The sequence below is a fragment of the Moschus berezovskii genome, chromosome 10 (genome assembly GCF_049115385.1).
Source record: "Moschus berezovskii isolate FMDL1 chromosome 10, NW_MosBer_1.0, whole genome shotgun sequence".
Lineage (NCBI taxonomy): Eukaryota > Metazoa > Chordata > Mammalia > Artiodactyla > Moschidae > Moschus > Moschus berezovskii.
Window position 1 is genome coordinate 15,791,073 of NC_142469.1, and position 19,726 is coordinate 15,810,798.

General features: G+C 36.0%; 1 protein-coding gene across 45 annotated transcripts in view; it reads left to right on the forward strand.

Moving 5' to 3' along the window:
• The window catches only part of RIMS1 (regulating synaptic membrane exocytosis 1), a 628,464-nt gene that overhangs the window by 510,362 nt on the left and 98,376 nt on the right, over positions 1 to 19,726 (forward strand). For 31 of the 45 annotated variants that reach the window (XM_055432968.2, XM_088840494.1, XM_088840495.1 and 28 more), the window contains 2 exons: positions 3,146 to 3,258; positions 8,976 to 9,142. The exons of 13 other annotated variants lie outside the window; for them this stretch is intronic. In XM_055432968.2, coding sequence (XP_055288943.2) covers positions 3,146 to 3,258; positions 8,976 to 9,142 — 280 coding nt within the window. Of the gene's footprint in view, positions 1 to 3,145; positions 3,259 to 8,975; positions 9,143 to 19,726 lie in introns of those variants that run through there. One more of the 45 variants, XM_088840537.1, reaches the window with a different exon arrangement.

Consider the following 19,726-nt stretch of genomic DNA (forward strand, 5'->3'; position numbering starts at 1 on the left):
TATATTAATAATCATGTTTTCTTTATCAATCTGTGATAAATGTTCCCTTTTAGCTCATAAATTTTCTTACTATTTAGATTGACACACCAATAATCCAGGATTGATGTCATTTCATTCCATAATGTACAGTTGAAAACTAAAATGTACAATATACAAAATATGTAGAAAATTTAAAGAACTGCCCAATTCACACTGAAGCCTCTTCATTGATGTTTATGAAAAGCAATTTTACTGCAACATGAGCACTCGTGTCAACGGTTATTTTAGAATACACAGTAATGTGCACACCATCCGGAAATAATGAGAAATACTCTTTAAAAATGTGAATTATATGTAATGACCTGACTTTTTTATATAAGTGAGCAATAAGCTGTTTGCATTTCACTTCTGATCTTGGAATCTGAGAGCAAGCACTGAGGACATAGAAACGTCATTACTGCTGATGAGTCAAGGGTGTCCAGTCATAATTTTGAAAAGAAAACGATTTGGAGGTTTTCCTTCTGTGACAGCTTAGAGGATGTCAACTTTCACTTCTTTCGGAATAAAGATAGTGTATTAATCACTTTGGGGAGGTCAGAGTGAAGTCATTGAACCGTTCTAGGATTCAGTTTGTTGTTGGTATTTGTTAAAGTCTTTAAAAGTCCTGCTGCTGCTGCAGCTCGCCTTTGGCGTCTGCCGTGGTCCTCTCCTGCCTCTGAAGGCAGAAGGGCAGACAGCCCTCGCCACCAGCAGGTCCTCAAGAGCGATACGACTCAGAGAACAGCCTCGTCCAAGGTGGGGGAAAGTAAGACCGCGTTTAATAAAGGGAGAGAAAAAGAAGGGAGAGTGAGAAAGAAAGGAAATCTCATTCCTGTTTGTAAACATTAGAAGAGCCTTCAGAATTGCTAATCTAGATGGAGCTGCCTTTAGAAAAGAATAAAAACGAAATATAGCTGGAGATATGTAGCTGATGACAAACCAGCCTGTCTGTAGGGTCATCCGGGTGTATTAGATGGAAAGCCATCCTTCATTCTTAGGGATGAAAAACCTGGCCTTCTCCAAGGGACAGCTGTAACCTACGTGTACTTTGCTAATCACACATCACCTTCAATCTGAAGCATTTTCCTTAATTTTTCCATGACTTCTTGGCCACCCTTCTATGTGTTTCTCAGGCCCACCCCAGGAATTCTGTGTCTCTTATTTAAAGAAACGAGATGCTTTCCTGGCAAGGTTAAGTCGCCAGAACTATTTCAGACCTCTTTAGGCTGTAGCTCTTGGGAAATAATCTTTTCAGTGCTCCCCACCAAGAATTACATGATGCTAAATGTGAAGGTCACAAAGCTATAGGCTAACCAATGTCAAAAATTTCTTAAAATGTCTGTCCTTGCTGAGAATATTAAGCTGACATCATTTAAATCTGATTTTATCACAAGTAGAGATTACTTGGATTTGCTTTAAGTGTTAATTGTAGAGTACAGCTGCTTACAGTTCATCTGTCTTCCTCAGAGCCCAAAGCAGATGACCGAGGAGTTACCCGCATCACAGGCAGATGGCAGATAGCAGCCTCCTTTACATTTTCTAACTGGATATATGGCTTTCTATAAGTACAGCTCACATTTTCAATAATTTTAATTATCTTGCATAGCATTTTGCTTAGTAATACTTTTTATGACTCCTTATATATTGTCCAGTAATTAATACATTTAGAAACTGCTCTTCCCAAGGTCTTTATTGAGCCACACTTTAATCACAATAGTTATCATTTACAGCCATGAGTCAACATTTTCAAAGAAGTGTTGTGAGTGCTTCATTCCCGTAACTGTGTCATTCGGGGTTGATATCATCTGTCTAATACACTGACTTTAAGCAAAGCAAAACATCTCATAACTTGGTGTGAGAAGACAATTAAAACATTTACCACACATTTCACACCGTGTATTTATCTCACGGACTATTAGTCTGTACTTGGACACACAGCAGAAGCTACATACTTACTGAATTTCCATGAGTGTCAGTGTCTTTTATCAAGGATCACAGGCCATGTTTAATCACTGCAGTGGAAAAGATTTGTTAGCAAGTGTCTTTATAAACTCCTTGTTAGACAGGAAATTGACAACCAGATCAATTAGATGTATCAGCATTCCCATTCTCCTTTAAATCACAGAACCTCTTGGCATAAACCCCAGGACATTAGTTACAAAACAGTATGGGTTTTAGTCAGATATATGTGTATGTAAGCAACTTAATGAAACTCTAGCACTTGTTGCAGAGATTGGCAAAAGATAAGTTATAAAGCATAAACATAGTCCTCATACAGCACAGGTACATATACACAACTGTATTCTTATTTTTTCATTTGTAAGAATGTAAAAATTAAAGACAGGGTCTTTAAGCTCCCTGTGATGGATTCTGACTTAAAATAGCTCGTACTTTACTGAAGGCAGTACTTCACATCTAAACAGTCACCTGCTACACTACTTAGAAGCTTGGAATAAAGGCTTAACTGGAATACACTAGTTTATTTACAATTTAAATTAAAAGCCTAAAGTTCTATATCACATTTTCAAGAAGTATAAATTTCATTTTTGTGGTCAGAGAGAGCTTTCAGAAATATAAAATGAATCTTTTCCTTTAGCAAGTCCAGTTTTAAGATTGGCAAATATTCATGAAAAACGGTTTGTAGAAATGAAGGATTTAATAAGAATGCCTCAGAAAAGCAGATGCTCTTCCATTACGGAGTTTTTAGGTACCTGCTTCAGCTGACAATGGTACCGGGTGTGCGTGCGTCTCAGTAGACACATGTAGCTTTGTGTGATGTGTTCGCTTTATATGTACAAGCAACCAGTTCGTTCAATAGGGAACATATTGTCACAAATTCAGTTTTCCATAATCATTTATGAAGAATTGAAATAATTTCATCTCCGATAAAGACATAGGGTCCTTAGCTTTTGTTACTAACCTTTGTGTCCCCCGTCCTGTGTGATTTGAGTCACATTCTTCGTTAGAGCCCCAGTTGCTAGCATTTTATCTTCTGCCTTTTGTTTGTTAATCATGTGATTTTGAGATTTTATTTGAAGTCGTTATCAAAAGCATTGCAGTCTTAAACCATTTGGTTCCTCAGAGGTGTTTCGGTGTTTTAACGGATTCCCGTTGTGTGTTTTTGCAGCAAGCTTAGTAGTGGAGGAGCGAACAAGACAGATGAAAATGAAAGTGCATCGATTTAAGCAGACAACAGGGTCTGGTTCTAGTCAAGAACTTGATCGCGAGCAATATTCCAAGGTAAAGCCAGTAACTGACCAGTAGTTCCCTGGTAACAAAAAAAAAGTACACTGTGGGTAGCAGGTAGGACCAGTGAACCCTTAAGTTATAGGAGAGAAATTATCTTTCAGATGATGGTCTTGCATCATGACTTCTCTCCTCTTAACGTGTTCATAAGATAGAAGTTTGGTAACGTATCATTTATGAATTTGGAATAAATGTTTTCTAGAAAAAAGAAAATGCTTGATGTTAAAGTCACTTAATGATTGTCAGTAGTCAAATTCACATCAATAAGGTAAATGAAGCCATTTTATCTCTTGAATTTCATTTAACATTCTTTTATAAATATTAAGATGTAGATTTATAGTCTTAAATACTATTTGAGGTTGATAATTCCTATGGAGATTTCACAGTGAGTGAAAATTGTGTGATGTGAGATTTCTTATTGATCTGTCTTTAGTAATAAAACTCTTAGAAACTGAAATCCACACAATGTTAAGAGATATTAAAAACATATTTCAACGTTATTTTGTAAGGATGCATTGAGGTGTTTATAAACTGCTAAATAGTATCTGATAATTTTGATTAAAATATGATTTTTAATTAAAATAGAGTTTTATGCTTCATTAAGCAATTTTGAATATATTATCTGATTTATTTTAAAAATATTTAAAAAAAAGACTACAAAAGCAGCAGTAGCTACTACAGGATGTGCTAAGTCACTTCAGTCATATCCAACTCTTTGCATCCCTGTGGACTGAAGTCCACCAGGCTCCTCTGTCCATGAGATTCTCCAGGCAAGAATACTGGAGTGGGTTGCCATGCCCTCCTCCAGTTCCTGACCCAGGAATCGAACACTCAACTCTTATGTCTCCTGCATTGGCAAGCAAGCTCTTTACCACTAGTGCCACCAGAGAAGCACACTACAGGATAGCCTGTGTTATAATTCAATATCTAGAGCCCTTTTAAAAGTAATGACTTTTTAGAAATTCAAAATTAAGTAAAAACTATACCAAATTAATGTTGTTAGCTTGTTATATGAACCTAGAAAAACCTACTCATTTTTAAATATTGAGGTTGTTCATTATGTAGCCAGATATTCAGAAACTAATATAAAAATATACAGGCGGTAAAAAAAAATCAGATTTGTTACCAGCCCACCATACAGGCATGTGTGTTGGACATCGTCTTATCATTTTATGACTTTATGTCTTAGTTTAACTGCAGAAGGTTCCAACTGGACAAAGTTCAAGGTCACTGTGAACTCCCTAGGAGTCTGAAACAATATTTTAAAAAGTAAAATCAGTAAAGCAAAAAAAAAAAAAGAGAGAGAGAAATATTAGTAAGCAGAATATCTTGATGTTGCCCAGAGTTGCTGATTCCTGCTCCACGTGTTTTTTCCTCCGGTCTGTACTTTATGATATTATCACTTAATCAGCTATTTGTCTGTCTTTATGGATATCATCATCATTTCTGTTTTCCTTTGCACAATTGCGGTAAGCATTATGAAACAGGTTAAGTTAGGATTTCTTCCTCCACTGTGGCACGTACTTATTTGGGAAGGATCTTTAAACTAGAAAAGCTTAATCAAAGATGGAAATGCGTTCTTGATTTCTTAGCATCACGTCAAAGGATGAGGCCAGATTGAACCACAGAGAGAGGTAGAGCCAGTACGGAAAACAAGAAAGAGGTGAAGAAAGAATCAGCATAAAATCCTGAAAGCTTTCTGAACTGGGCCTCTAGTCATTCATCAGGTGATCAAAAAACTAAAATGAAGTGCCCTAGACCCTGAACCACCCTAAACCACACCAGCACTCATTTTCATAAAGAATCAAGAGTAGGTTTATCCTGATTGAGAGATTCCAGAACCTGAAAATGCCTAAAAAGGACCCCCTCTATTCCAGCTGTTTAATTTACCAAATTTATGAAAACTGAGGCTCTCTCCAAAGAAGGGAGATACTTTCTCTTCATTAGCAGACTTCCTGTTTGGTGGTCAGCTCTCCATTCCCTAGCTGGAGCTCAGATGCCCTTTGCTCTTCCTATGACACCAATGAAATGTATACATGACTCCAGCCTGATTCAGAAGCTCTCCTATGGCTTTTAATTTGTATGTAGTTCAGTTATTATATTCTAGCATTCCTTTCTTGTTTGCACAGGCATCCTTCTCCTTTTTCTCTTTCATTGCATTTACTTTTAAATATACTGCAATTGCTTTTACTGTATATATTGATACTACTATATTTCATAAATAAAATCATTGTAAATTATACTGGTAAGTGTGAGATCAAAGATATGGTGTCTTTAAAAACATGAGGCTATAATACAGGAAAAATATATAGGGTAAAATAACTGTTAGCTTATATTTAATTTTATGGGTTAAGTTAAAGGTAAATAAATACTCTGCATGATTCTAATCATGCAAGAATATCTAAGAATATCCTAATGCTTACAATAAATTTTTTAAATAGTTTCCAGTAGTAATTTCTGTTAATCCTCTTCTTTTTTCTTTCTTAAATTTACCCTTTTACCCCAACCTTTTAACAGTTTACAAAGATCTATTTGTATTTGTATAGCTGAGAACAAATAATTTCATAAATTTCATATACACTAAATTTTGAACTTTATTCGTTTATTGACTTATTTTTAGTCATTCAGCACTTTGCCTAAAGCAAAGCACCTTAATTGAAATTCTGCCAAATTAGAAATTGGTTAACTGTTTTCAAATATTTATAATGAAACACCAACAGAATTCGATTTTCTTCAGGACAAAGAATTACCAGACAGATGTAGTATAATTCCTAAGATGTTTCAAACCTGACACCTCCTTAAAGTATTAAATGAACCTAACTCCATCCTGAGTAAGGAATTATCAGTAACTTGGCTCCTGAGAAAATACAAAACATCACTGTCCCTGAAATGTGACATTTTCATTGACGTTAGAGTCTCATGCCCTGGCGATGATGTGAGATTCATCAGAGGAGAGTGAATTTTCATGCAGGTCTCACGTTTGAAAGAGCAGTTCTGTTTGTGTAACTTAGGAACAGCACGCAGAGTTGATGTGACAGGTTTGTAAGAGCTTTCAAATGTTTATTATAAATTATGAAAGCGGCAGCCTAATTATCAGGGCTTCCTTCACATCAAGGACTAATTTCCCTGATATACGATAGATATTAATTTCTCCTGAGGATGCTACATTTCTCAAAATACATTTAACGTATTTCCATTAAAATATTTAATTGTTAAATAGGAGTTTTAAAGAATCATGCATGATGAAAAGTCAAAGTTATTAAAATTTTAACAGATTTTGAAAATAAGTAGATATAGTAGTATAAAGTGAGTGTAAAGCCTTTCCTTCAAATTACAAATGTGAAGAAAACTGTGACATTGTGTCAGAATGATGAATTATTCTTTAGTCCAAAAAAAAAATGTTAACATGACAAACAGTCTTTCAAAATTTTTTGTTTTGTCTCTTGACAGAAGTAGCAGAAGTCTATATACAAAAAAGAGAACAGATAATTTATAGGAAAGGAGAAAAATCCTTATTTGGAGAAATAATTCCATGCATATTCCCTTATCCTTAGTTCATAGTCCTCATTGCTTATTATTGGCATTTGCCAAATAAAGGGAGACTTTGTTCTTGGGGTCACCATCATGCCAGAATATTTCCTACAGCTATAAATTTTTATTGTATTAGAAACAAATTAATTCATATTCTCTCAAGTACAAGCTATCATTTTAATGTTTGGAAATATTACAGGAATGACATGTTTACATAGAAAAATAGTTTTAGAGACAAGTAATATTGGAATTATGTTTATACACCAGTAACAGTATTAAATTCAGCTTCCACCATGTGAGCATGTTATGTTTTTACATCTATGTAAATAAAAACCAGTTCTGATTGAAATGAATCCTGCCAGTTAGTGTCATGCTACCAGATATGACAATCTGATGATAAAAATTACCGTGCTACTTTAAATACATTATAATAAGTCATGTTAACTTTAGGTCACATACAAAGTTGTATAAATAGCTCATTTCTGAACATATTAACATATATGCATTTCCTTTTGTACTACTGTGTAGCATATATCTTTCAAAAATCATGCAATCATGAAAAATTTATTTGAAAATAGAATTTTATAGACATTTTATAAATTTGGAATTATGAAATTTTTTGCCCAACACATACATGTGAGAGATGGAAAATTAAAGCTAACATTTAAATACCTTCACCCTGAACTGCTATCATATGAAGAATTATTAAATAAACATGGTCCTTTTTCTAGAACTTTTAAAGTATTATTGTCCTATAATTGTCTTTGTATATACAGAACCACAATTAAGCATCATTTTATGTAGTATTCTTTAGCAAGACAATTGTTTATACAAATTGTTGAAATAGGATTATTTTAGATTTGTTAAAACTCACATAATATGGAGCATAGAGGAAAGGTGAGTCTACAAGTTTAACAAATATTTGATATTTTCACACCTGAGCACTTAAGTGCAGAATTAAATTGCTCGATAAGAAACATAAATAGCCAGTGTTGGTCATGTGTCCCTTTAGTCATATGTTCTTTTATTTTAGGTAAGACGTTATCTTACCTTCCAGTACCTAACAATAGAAAATCAATTATGTGTTTGTTATTTTAAAATTGTAGATACTTATATAACCTTGCTATTTATTATGATTTAAACACACATAAAAATATAGACTGTATAAAGCTACTCACTGTGTGATTCGTTGCAGTACGACAGTTAAGTAGAAATAGAAAAAAATATACTTTTGACACCTTCACCAGTTTCAACTTTTACCAAATGATTTCCATGACTTTAGATAATAAATACTTAAGACAGATACAAAGACACATGGAGGGGCTTCCCTGGTGGTTCAGTGGCTAACACTGTGCGCTCCCAATGCAGAGGGCCCAGATTTAATCCCTGGTTGGGCAGCTAGATGCCACATGCCACATAAGACCTGCACAACTAACTAAATTAATTAAAAAGTAAAGACTTTTAAATATGAGATGTACTATATATTGAAATTTTAATAGGAATCTTTTTTTTTTTTACTTTCAATGCTTAGTTAATAGTTTAATCTGAAAATGAGTAATTAAACCCTAATAGAGAAGAAGTCAAAGTTCTGTCTTTGCTTCCATCGCTTCACTTGAATTTGGGCATAATCCCTTTGCTTTCTTATCAACTCTTTTTTTTTTTTTGAGAGTTATTTTTTGGTAAAATGTGAAAGAATGTGACATCTTAAAATAGGAAGAGTGTGTAGGGTAAATTAAATATCAGTTTTAGAATGCCTCAAGAAGCACAGACAGATGGAAGCAGTCTATTTCATGGGTAGAGTAGAAGGTGAGTAGAATTTGTAGGCAGTGATGAAAATCAGGAAAAGAGAAATTGACATACTGGAGAAGATAAATAATGCAATTTCGAGGTAGTAAGTAGGTACTAGTCATTTATTTAGTGAATTTTCTACCAAGCATTGACACTTTTGAGTATTTTGTCATTCAGTCCTCACAGAGCACTTCTTACCATTCAGAGAATGTGGGATGGTCCTGTTGGAAACCATACATCATGCTAGTGTTGGGTCATTTTAGATCTCACACCTAATTTTATGAAAGTGCACTTTGCTTGATGTGGGCAGAGTAGCCGCTAACCTCACCGCGTGTATCTCTGCTTCCCACCACCGGTAACGGAGCTCACACGCTCTTGTTTTCACTCCTTAGTATAACGTACACACAGATCAGTACAGAAGCTGTGACAACGTCTCCGCCAGGTCCTCAGACAGCGACGTCAGCGACGTGTCTGCCGTGTCCCGAACCAGCAGTGCCTCCCGCCTCAGCAGCACCAGCTTCCTGTCCGAGCAGTCTGAGCGGCCTCGGGGCAGGATCAGGTGAGTGGGCTTCACTCGTGCCAACCAGGTAGACGTTCACCTTGCCTCCTGCTTATTCTCGCTCAGAGTTTAGGTAGAGTAGCCAGAGCGTTTCATTGAAATGACCAGGACTAGGGTGGCTTCAGCCTTGGTTCACTGTTGTGTAATATTGCCCAGATTTCGTGGTCCTTCCTATCCGGTGGGGCTTGTAACCACAGAGCAATCTCTAAAATTCCTTCTAATATCATTAAATCCACAAAGTATTCTTTAGTCCTGTGTTGGGAAGCCTCTCTGTAAAGGGCCCAGTAGTAAATACTTAAGGCTCTGCTGGACAGCCTCTGTTGCAATGATTTACAATGTCATTGTACAGAAACTCTGCAAACAAGCGAGCACAGTCATTGTCCAATAAAGTTTTATTTACAGAAGGACAGAGAGCAGGCTACATTTTCCCGTAGGCTATAATTTACTGAGCTTGTCTTCAGTCCCCAAGCAGTTGGTGCGCCTTCAGGTGGGGCTGATAGCAAAATACGCATCCCTCTTTTTTATATTATGGGACTTATAAGAGATTTGCTTGTAGTTTGTTTAGATCACCAGCAATTATCTTGGTTCTCACGAGGTAAATAACCCTGCTGAAGGGGAAAAGACCTCAGGAATCTGGTCCTGTCTTCAGGAAAACAGACTCAGTATGGACAAGGCATATTTTGTATTTGCTCTTAACCAGTTCCCAGAAGTAGAAGTTTCACTGAAGGCATTTCGGAGTTGTTGAGAGGCCCATGAAATATAAATGTTCAAAACAGGAGCAGTTATCTTCCTAGCACTCTGAAAGCCAGTATGATGGCATGTTTTGATGATCCTGGAGCGTTCTGTCTTCCTGGGTTTCTCTGCACCTTGCTCACCTGTTGATGTAATTTGAGAGCAGTTATCTTACTGTTAACTGAGTGTCTCCCTGAGAATCTACAAGAGAAGTTCTGATCAGTCAAGATATTAGTGGAACATTTTATCTCTATTTTGAATATTCTCTGCCTCTGGTCCTAACAGAGTATTACATTCTCTAAAAGTGAAAGAATTAGAAGAGCTAAAGAATATATCTATTGAGCTGCTAGGGTAGAGGGTGTAAAAGTGATTCTAATTGATCCCTTTGTATTGTAATATTTTTAAGATACTGTGTTTCAGAACCTATTCAGTTTAGCAAGAATAATGATAAACAGGTATTAAACAAAAACTGTTCACTTTTAATCACTAAAAACAACTTAATTTATATTCATGATAGACTCTAGTGTCCTGAGTCCTATGGTATAAAGTATAACTAGTTAATAGAATTCATGTCACAAACCAACTCTGAGAATACTATGTGGGTCCACTATCATTCTCTTGAAATTTCAGAATAAAGTCTTCAAAAATTTGTCTTCAGGAAAAATTTGGCAGCATGGCTTTTAAGGAAGAAAGCAAATAACAGAAATTTTAGGCAACTCAAGAGCAAGGTACTATGATTTTGTACAAAGGGTGAGAAGGAACTACTTGATAGTGATTGGAGCCAAGGTTACTTTGTGGGAAAATGATAGTTTATCAAATCAGTTCAGTTCAGTCACTCAGTTGTATCCAACCCTTTGCAACCCCATGGACTGCAGCACGCCAGGCTTCCCTGTGCATCACCAACTCCCGGAGCTTACTCAAACTCATGTCCATCGCTACAGTGATGCCATCCAACCCTCTCATCCTCTGTTGTCCCCTTCTTCTCCTGCCTTTCCCAGCATCAGGGTCTTTTCCAATGAGTCAGTTTTGTGCATCAGGTGGCCAAAGTACTAGAGTTTTAGCTTCAGCATCAGTCCTTCCAATGATAACACTCACTATACTATACCATGATACAAAGTAGAAGGTAAATGGTGTTTTGCCTCCTTGATTCATATGATTTCTATTTATTGAAGTTGATGAAGACAGAGGTTAGACCTGGAAATGGTACAAGTGAATTTCCTAATGACAAATCTGTTTTCTCTGGGCATTTCCCTGTTTTCAGCTCCTCTTGTCTCTGTAGCTTGGAGAATGTTTGAGTTGAGTTATTTTTATTTAAGTGGATTATGTAAAGGCAGGCAGTTAAACTAATGGCTAAACAAGTTTCCCCTGAAGCTCAGGTGAAGAAGTATTTTTCTGTGGCCCAGTGCTCGAGGTCATAATTGGTAGACGTTTGATATCTTAGGACACTTAGGAATAAAGAGGGTAGGATGAGATACAGAGGGGCAAGACTTTTTTTTGACATTTAAAACCTAGTTATCTTTTGATATATGTTCTTCCCAAGGAATATCCATAGGTGCACAAACGTACATGTTAACACACACACACACAGAGTTCAGAGTTGCTTTGCATCCACCATCAGCCTTGTGGTAAAAATTTGAGAGGAGGGTTTGTAACGAAGAAATGAAGAACAAAATGATATCACATGCTTGCAAGCTCTTCAACCTTAAATATCCCCAATGCTTATAACACTATGAATATTTATTTTTCTCAATATAATACTGTTTTGCATTTCTTTATTTTTAGTAACTAACTACCTTCATAGATTTTAAAATTCTATGTATTCAAGCTCATATATAAAGTATCTGATCAATATGATAATAAATATATTTATATTTCATAATAGGTACCAGCAAACCTTTGAGATCCAATCAAGTATAAGGACTTTATTATTTCCCAAGACTTCATGAGAGTATAATATCTATGCCACACACTCAAGGAGATTATAATCTGTTTAAGAGTTTAAAACCTATTTTTTATGTTCTGGTTCCCTATACAAGAGGTCAGACCTTTGGCAATGTGGGCAGGAAGCTAAGATGGTTAAGATAAAACCAGGACTCAAACCCTAGTCTTTTGTTTCCACATTGAACACAAACTTTTCCCCACACTTAGTTAATTTAAAGATTAAAATATGTGCTTTATTTATTGAAAAAATTAGCATATAGACCCACTCACTTCAAACCCATGTTGTTCAGGGTTCACATATAAGTATCTTTGCTTATATCTTCCTATGAAACATGAAATGCTTGGCTCTATGTTGCTTGGGATGGGTTTTATACTGAAAGTCATGAAAAGGATTAGAAGACACGATAGCACCCCCTGAAGACAGTGTTCAGTATCTAAAAGTCCATCAAGTGTCCAGTACACTCCTAAAGGACCCAGAGAAAGAAACCACTGACTTCATCTTGCCCATATCATATAGAACCATAGTATGCAGGCAGTTAAATACCATGAATGTATGGTTCTGATTCTATCTATCCAAGTATGTGATGAACCAAGAAAATGTCAAGATAGGCACCTCTGAGATGAGCAGTGGGCTGCACATTGTGACACATGGGCCAGCCTCTCCCAAACACTGCTTGCTACACTTGCCTGTTGATGATTCACAGGACAAACTACAGTTCTTGAGGCTTTGAGAAGTTCTTCCTTGTAACAGCTTGTTTATCCCTGCTTAATCCAGCATATACCAAGCTTATTTCATTCTAGAAGACCTATTTCCCAAGGACATCCATTAATGTGTTACATAGTTGTTAAGTGAAGTTTGAGAAATTCCGTTTTAGATAGCCAGCATCCTACTGCCTAAGAGATAAAAGGCTATAAAAGAGCTTCAAAAACCCTATTTGAGGAACAAATGAAATTAAGCCCTAACAAAATGTGTGTAGGTTGAAGAATATAAGTATATTTAGATGACCAATCTTCTAAACATCATTTTCAGAATATTAGGAATTCACAGACCATATCCTGAATCTTCTGGGTTTGACATAATGATTAGGCAAAAGATACTTGACCACTGTGGGTGGCACCAGCTAAACTATATGTTTCTGTGTGAACTGAAAAAAGGGTGTCTCTCCCCCAGATGCATTGTAAATGCTTCATTCAAAATAACCCAAAACATACTTAATGTTTTCAAAGGTTATGTAAACAGCGAACTACAGTCGAAGAACACATACTATACTGTTTATATTAATTAACCTTATGTAGATAGAATGAATTCAAAGTTCTTCCATAAAATGTTGTCATGGATTCAAAATACTTAAAACTTAAGTAATTTCCAGGATGATTCTTACTTTATCATGGATTCAAAATACTTAAAACTTAAGTAATTTCCAGGATGATTCTTACAGGACAAAATCAACACTGTAATCCAAAGTGCATGCGTGCTAAGTTGCTTCAGTTGTGTCTGACTCTTTGCGACCCTAGGGACTGTAGCCCACCAGACTCCTCTGCCTATGGGATTCTCCAGGCAAGAATATGGGAGTGGGTTGCTGTGTCCTTCTCCAGGGGATCTTCTCAACCCAGGGCTCAAACCCATGTCTCTTATGTCTCCTGAACTGGCAGGTGATTTCTTTACCACTAGTGCCACCTGGGAAACCCAGTTCAAAATAGTAAGCATCAATAAAGATTTGAGATTCCTTGTTTTTCAGATTTGTTCTGCATGTGACATATAATTTTAATTTAGTGTTAGCTTAAATAATTCTCGAAGAACATTTTCCCTTCCAACCACAAAGAATGTAAAGTGTATTAGTAAAGGCAGCATGACAAGTGACAGTCACTCAGTCATGTCCAACTTTTTGTGACCCCATGGACTGTAGCCTGCCAGGCTCCTCTGTCCATGAAATTCCACAGGCCAGAATACTGGAATGGGTAGCCATTCCCTTCACCAAGGGATCTTCCTAACCCAGGGATCAAACCCAGGTCTAACATATTGTGGGAAATCCCATCTTGATAATAAGAAATGCACATGTTCTGGAAGCCAGAAAGAATATGTTAAGTTTCTGAGGTTTTTTTTTTTTTTTTTCTTCATCAAAGAAAATGTTCATCCCAAAAACAGGTTGAATTTTTATTATATAGCACCAAATTTTTTTTTCATCTTTATCATGTATCAGTTTCTTTCCAGGCAGACAAATTTCAGATGTTTTATGTAAGAGCAAACTACAAAACCAAATACAAGAATAATACTAAAACCCTTAATTGTGCTCAGATGATATATAATTTTAGAAGTTCTGTCAAAGTCAACAGTTTCCCAGCGACCTTCACATATAAACTTTTGTCAGCATTGACAAAGGTTTGCCTTGATCTACAAGGTTGCCTTTCTATATCAAGGTGAATTTTGATAAAGAAACTTGCTGAGCAAATTTGATACAAATAGTTTTTGGTCTTTTTATCATCACTTTTTGAAATAATATGTTCAAAAGAAGTTCTTTTTTTTCTATAATCATTTTTTGAAAGATATGAGAGTTTTTTAAGTGAAGTTTTCTCCTATACACAAATAGTAATTTTGGAGCAGGAAATTTACTAAAATCTGGCAGTTGATGTCAGTAGGCATAATAATAAGTAGGCACATAATTAAGGAAATATGCTTATTGGGGGATTTTAAAACATTGTAGATTAAATTATTTGATATATTCAATTGTGATAGAGAATGAGTACATAGTTTAGTATCTTCTGGAAAATTAATCTTGATATTGCAGTTATGCTTGAAAAATATTACAGAAAATATCAAATGCCCTTAATTTCATGGTAGTTCTTCAGCTCCGCAAGGGAATACAGGTTACCATTTAAAAATAATCTTTGGAAATTTTGTGACGGCATTTGAAAAATTCTGAAGTTCACTCAGTTAAGTTCAGTTGCTCAGTCGTGTCCGACTCTTTGCGACCCCATGAATCACAGCACACCAAGCCTCACTGTCCATCACCCACTCCCGGAGTTCACCCAAACTCACCTCCATCAAGTCGGTGATGCCATCCAGCCATCTCATTCTGTCGTCCCCTTCTCCTTCTGCTCCCAATCGCTCCCAGCATCAGAGTCTTTTCCAGCGAATCAACTCTTCCCATGAGGTGGCCAGACTATTGGAGCTTCAGCTTTAGCATCAGTCCTTCCAGTGAACACCCAGGATTGATCTCCTTTAGAATGAACTGGTTGGATCTCCTTGCAGTCCAAGGGACTCTCAAGAGTCTTCTCCAGCACCACAGTTCAAAAGCATCGATTCTTCGGCGATCAGCTTTCTTCACAGTCCAACTCTCACATCCATACATGACTACTGGAAAAGCCATTGTCTTGGCTAGACGGACATTTGTTGGCAAAGTAACGTCTCTGCTTTTTAATATGCTATCTAGGTTGGTCATAACTTTCCTCCCAAGGAGTAAGTGTCTATTAATTTCATGGCTGCAATCAGCATCTCCAGTGATTTTGGAACCCCTAAAAATAAAGTCTGACACTGTTTCCACTGTTTCCCCATCTATTTCCCATGAAGTGATGGGACCAGATGCCATGATCTTCGTTTTCTGAATGTTGAGCTTCAAGCCAACTTTTTCACTCTCCTCTTTCACTTTCATCAAGAGGCTTTTGAGTTCCTCTTCACTTTCTGCCGTAAGGGTGGTGTCATCTGCATATCTGAGGTTATTGATATTTCTCCCGGCAATCTTGATTCCAGCTTGTGCTTCTTCCAGCCCAGCATTCCTCATTATCTACTCTGCATATAAGTTAAATAAGCAGTGTGACAATATACAACCTTGACGTACTCCTTTTTCTATTTGGAACCAGTCTGTTGTTCCCTGTCCAGTTCTAACTGTTGCTTCCTGACCTGCATACAGGTTCCTCAGGAGGCAGGTCAGGTGATCTGGTATTCCCATCTCTTTCAGAATGTTCCACAGTTTATTGTGATCCACACAGTCAAAGGCTTTGGCATAGTCAATGAAGCAGAAATAGATGTTTTTCTGGAACTCTCTTGCTTTCTCCATGATCCAGTGGATGTTGGCAAATTGGTCGCTGGTTCCTCTGCTTTCTCTAAAACCAGCTTGAACATCTAGAAGTTCATGGCTCATGCATTGTTGAAGCCTGGCTTGAAGAATTTTGAGCATTACTTTGCTAGTGTGTGAGATGAGTGCAATTGTGTGGTAGTTTGAGCATTCTTTGGCATTGCCTTTCTTTGGGATTGGAATGAAGACTGACCTTTTCCAGTCCTGTGGCCACTGCTGAGTTTTCCAAATTTGCTGGCATATTGAGTGCAGCACTTTCACAGCATCATCTTTCAGAATTTGAAATAGCTCAACTGGAATTCCATCACCTGTACTAGCTTTGTTCATAGTGATGCTTTCTAAGGCCCACTTGACTTCACATTCCAAGATGTCTGGTTCTAGGTCAGTGATCACACCATCGTGATTATCTTGGTCGTGAAGATCTTTTTTGTACAATTCTTCTGTGTGTTTTTGCCACCTCTTCTTAATATCTTCTGCTTATGTTAGGTCCATACCATTTCTGTCCTTTATTGAATCTTTGCGTGAAATGTTCCCTTGGTATCTCTAATTTTCTTGAAGAGATCTCTTGTTTTTCCTATTCTCTTGTTTTCCTCTATTTCTTTGCATTGATCGCTGAGGAAGGCTTTCTTATCTCTCCTTGCTATTCTTTGGAACTCTGCATTTGGATGAAAAATTCTTAACTGCAAAATTATTAGCTATATTGATAGCTCAAAATAACAAATGAAACTTTCATTTTTATATACTTATTATTATGCCTACTGACATTGAATATAGTCAAGATGACCATAAGGGAATTTTTAAAGCTGACCACACAATTTTGCATGCCCTCCTGTTCTCCTATGGAAAAACAAAGTCAACTGAGATCTGCAGAAGTACTAAAAAGAAAGGAAAATAACATGGACATTTGGTGATGGGGTGAAACTAACTGGAACACAGTGAGAGATGCTGGATATTGAATATCTGAGGAAGGAAATAAATTTTGGCATTCTTCTTTCATGGAGTTTCTTCAATTGTCTAAGACTGATGAGTGGACTGTTATTATATCCTGTGACCAAATTGAAGCTGTAGAGAGATGGAAAGACTGTGCCATGTGCCCTTTAAAAACCCTCTACCTTTATGGTGAAATTACTAAATGATACTTGTTAGTATACCATAAGACTGAAGGTGCCATGCAACTGAGTTGTTAAATCATGCTATGTCCACCACATAAACACAATTCTCTTGACCTATGAATGTAAGTAATAGACAGTCCTTAGAGTAGCAAATCTGAGCTCTTGGGGCAAGTGAGTAGATTTTCCTGGTTAAGAGTCTTCCTTGCAAACCTTTAGTACTACTGCAGGGGTCTCGTTCCATTCTTGGCTAGGGAACTGCAAGCTGTGCAAGATTTTGCAAGCTGTACAGTAAAAAAAAAAAAAAAAAGACTGCAGTTTGAAGGGAAGCAGCAACAGTCTGATTTGAACAGCTCCATTCTGTTTCTTTTTACTGATCTGTTCTAATTCCTTATAGGTTTACTAAGATGTTTTGTTGAAATCTGAGAAAGTTAGCAGAGTATTAGATAAATGTTTCCTACTTAATAGGCAATAAAAATTGTCAATTATAATAAAGTTTTCAAAATTTGATAGAAACCCAGAATACCTCATAAAGATGGGAGTTACTTGTCAAAGTGATCATTTGTAATTAGATCTCAGAAATGACTTCTGTCTCTTAAGGAAAAATAGCTACATTGCATATGGAGTTTTAAAGTATGCTGTAACGTTTTGTTATTTGTAGAAATCTAATTCCCTGTTAGGATTAAATCAGATAATTTTTAGCATTTCAAATGTTTTAAAGAGCATGCTCAATAGACATCGTAGATACTGTTAATTAGAAACTTTTCTTTAATGAGAAAAATAAGACTGTGTATTGGAACAATGTATTAGAAGATTTATTTCATTTATTATTTTATTTGAGGTGAAAAAAGATCTTTGAGAGTTCAAACCAATGAACTATATTAATAACTTTGCTTGCAATGCATACTCATCTATTTATGATACTAAATCATACTTGATTTTATTTAAGAGAGTGTAATTTTCCAATTTAGTTAATTATCCTAAAATAAGTTACACATTTAATTTAATACTCTGTTGTTAAATGAAATAAAAATGTATTTCTTTCTTCTTGTTATTTCTCCACAATATACAATAAATTAACTTACATACTTCTCACAGCACATATTCAGTGTAACAAATTATTAGAAAGCTATAGTTTATACATCTTTTAAATGCAAGGAAAATAACATAGGTTATGAATCCTATAGTTAATTGACTATATTAAAGCAACTTTTAAATAAAACCAATTTATTTCCTAGGAATAGTTTTGAAACAGAAAAAGAATTCAACTTTGGGGTTCAAATCCCTGTTTACTGTGAAGGATACGATTGTAGTTGTGATCTTGGTTTTTGGCAACAGGCATGAGCAGTGCATTTACTCTGGGGCTATGAGTGATGTCCGGAAGTACCATCTTTGGATTCAGGGCAGACTCAGGTGTAGGAGACCACTCCTGTTGGTAAGATGTTGACTAGCTTTGCTTCAATGCTCTGTAATTTCCACAGCATGTGAGGGCTTCCTGAAGCACCACTGATGTGACCTTCTTGTTTGCTGTGCGGTCACTGCCACACAGACTGGCTATAGGAAGGATGCGCTATTCGCTCTCAAATAGCAGGGTGACTGTTCTGAGAGGACCTCAATTTGTTACTATATTTTTATGCTAAAACATAAATGGATATTTCTAATGGGAATTTTCTAACAGATTATGAAGTTTCTATTTATCCTTCTGTGTTTGCATGTTTATATCTGCATGTTGGAGAACTGATTGCTGATTTTAAACCTGGCAGTATTACATAAACAAACAGCTAATAGTTTTTATGGTCTCCATGTATGAACTCTGGTTGTCAACATTAAATATCTGTTCTTTGGGACAGTCTTCATATTTCCATGGCAATAACCCTATAATTTAAAGTGGATATGAATCCTTTCACTCCAAACCAATGCTTCCCAAACTTCAGTTATTTCACATGTCACGTTTGTAATTTTTTCCATGACTGTGTAATACATACATAATTTTTAGTGTATTAAAACTGTGGTGGTGCCATGTAAAGTGTGTTTTATGTCTATCAGATATTCTGATAGATGGTTTACATGCAATATCATGAGTGCTGTAACAGCCCAGTAGTGTTACTGCTAATAGTCCCCTTTTATAAATAAATAGTGAAGCAACATTTTGACTGCTTGGCAATAAGCGGTAGAGCTAGAATTGAGAGCCAGGTGCTTTAACCTTTTGTCTTTATGTAGTGAATCTCTTTATCTCTAATATTCTTTTTCTTTTTTTTTTTGCTTTGAGTTGAGTTTGTCTTACATGAAAAGTTTTAAAACCAGTGTTCAGTCTAACTTTTCACAGCCTTTTACTTTCAATCTTTCTGTTAAAGGTTATAAGTTATATATGAGTTATATCTCTTGTAAACAGCACAGAGTTGGATTTAGATTTTTTTTTTCCTTCTACCTTGGCAATCTGTATTATTTAATTGGCTACCTAATCCTTTTACATTTATTTTGATTTTTTATGTATTTGGAATTCTTTCTACTATCTTATTTAATATTTTCAGCTGTTATTATTTTTTCTCTTTCCTGATTGGTTATGAATTGAATTGTTTTTATTTCATGCTCCATTATTATGAAAATTATATTATTTCTATGATTTTAGTGCCTAATTTTGTGCTTCAAGTATATATATTTCATTAAGCAATAAATCTAAAGGTTAATAATTATTTCTGCTGCCCCCAGGGGCGAAAAATGACTGTGGT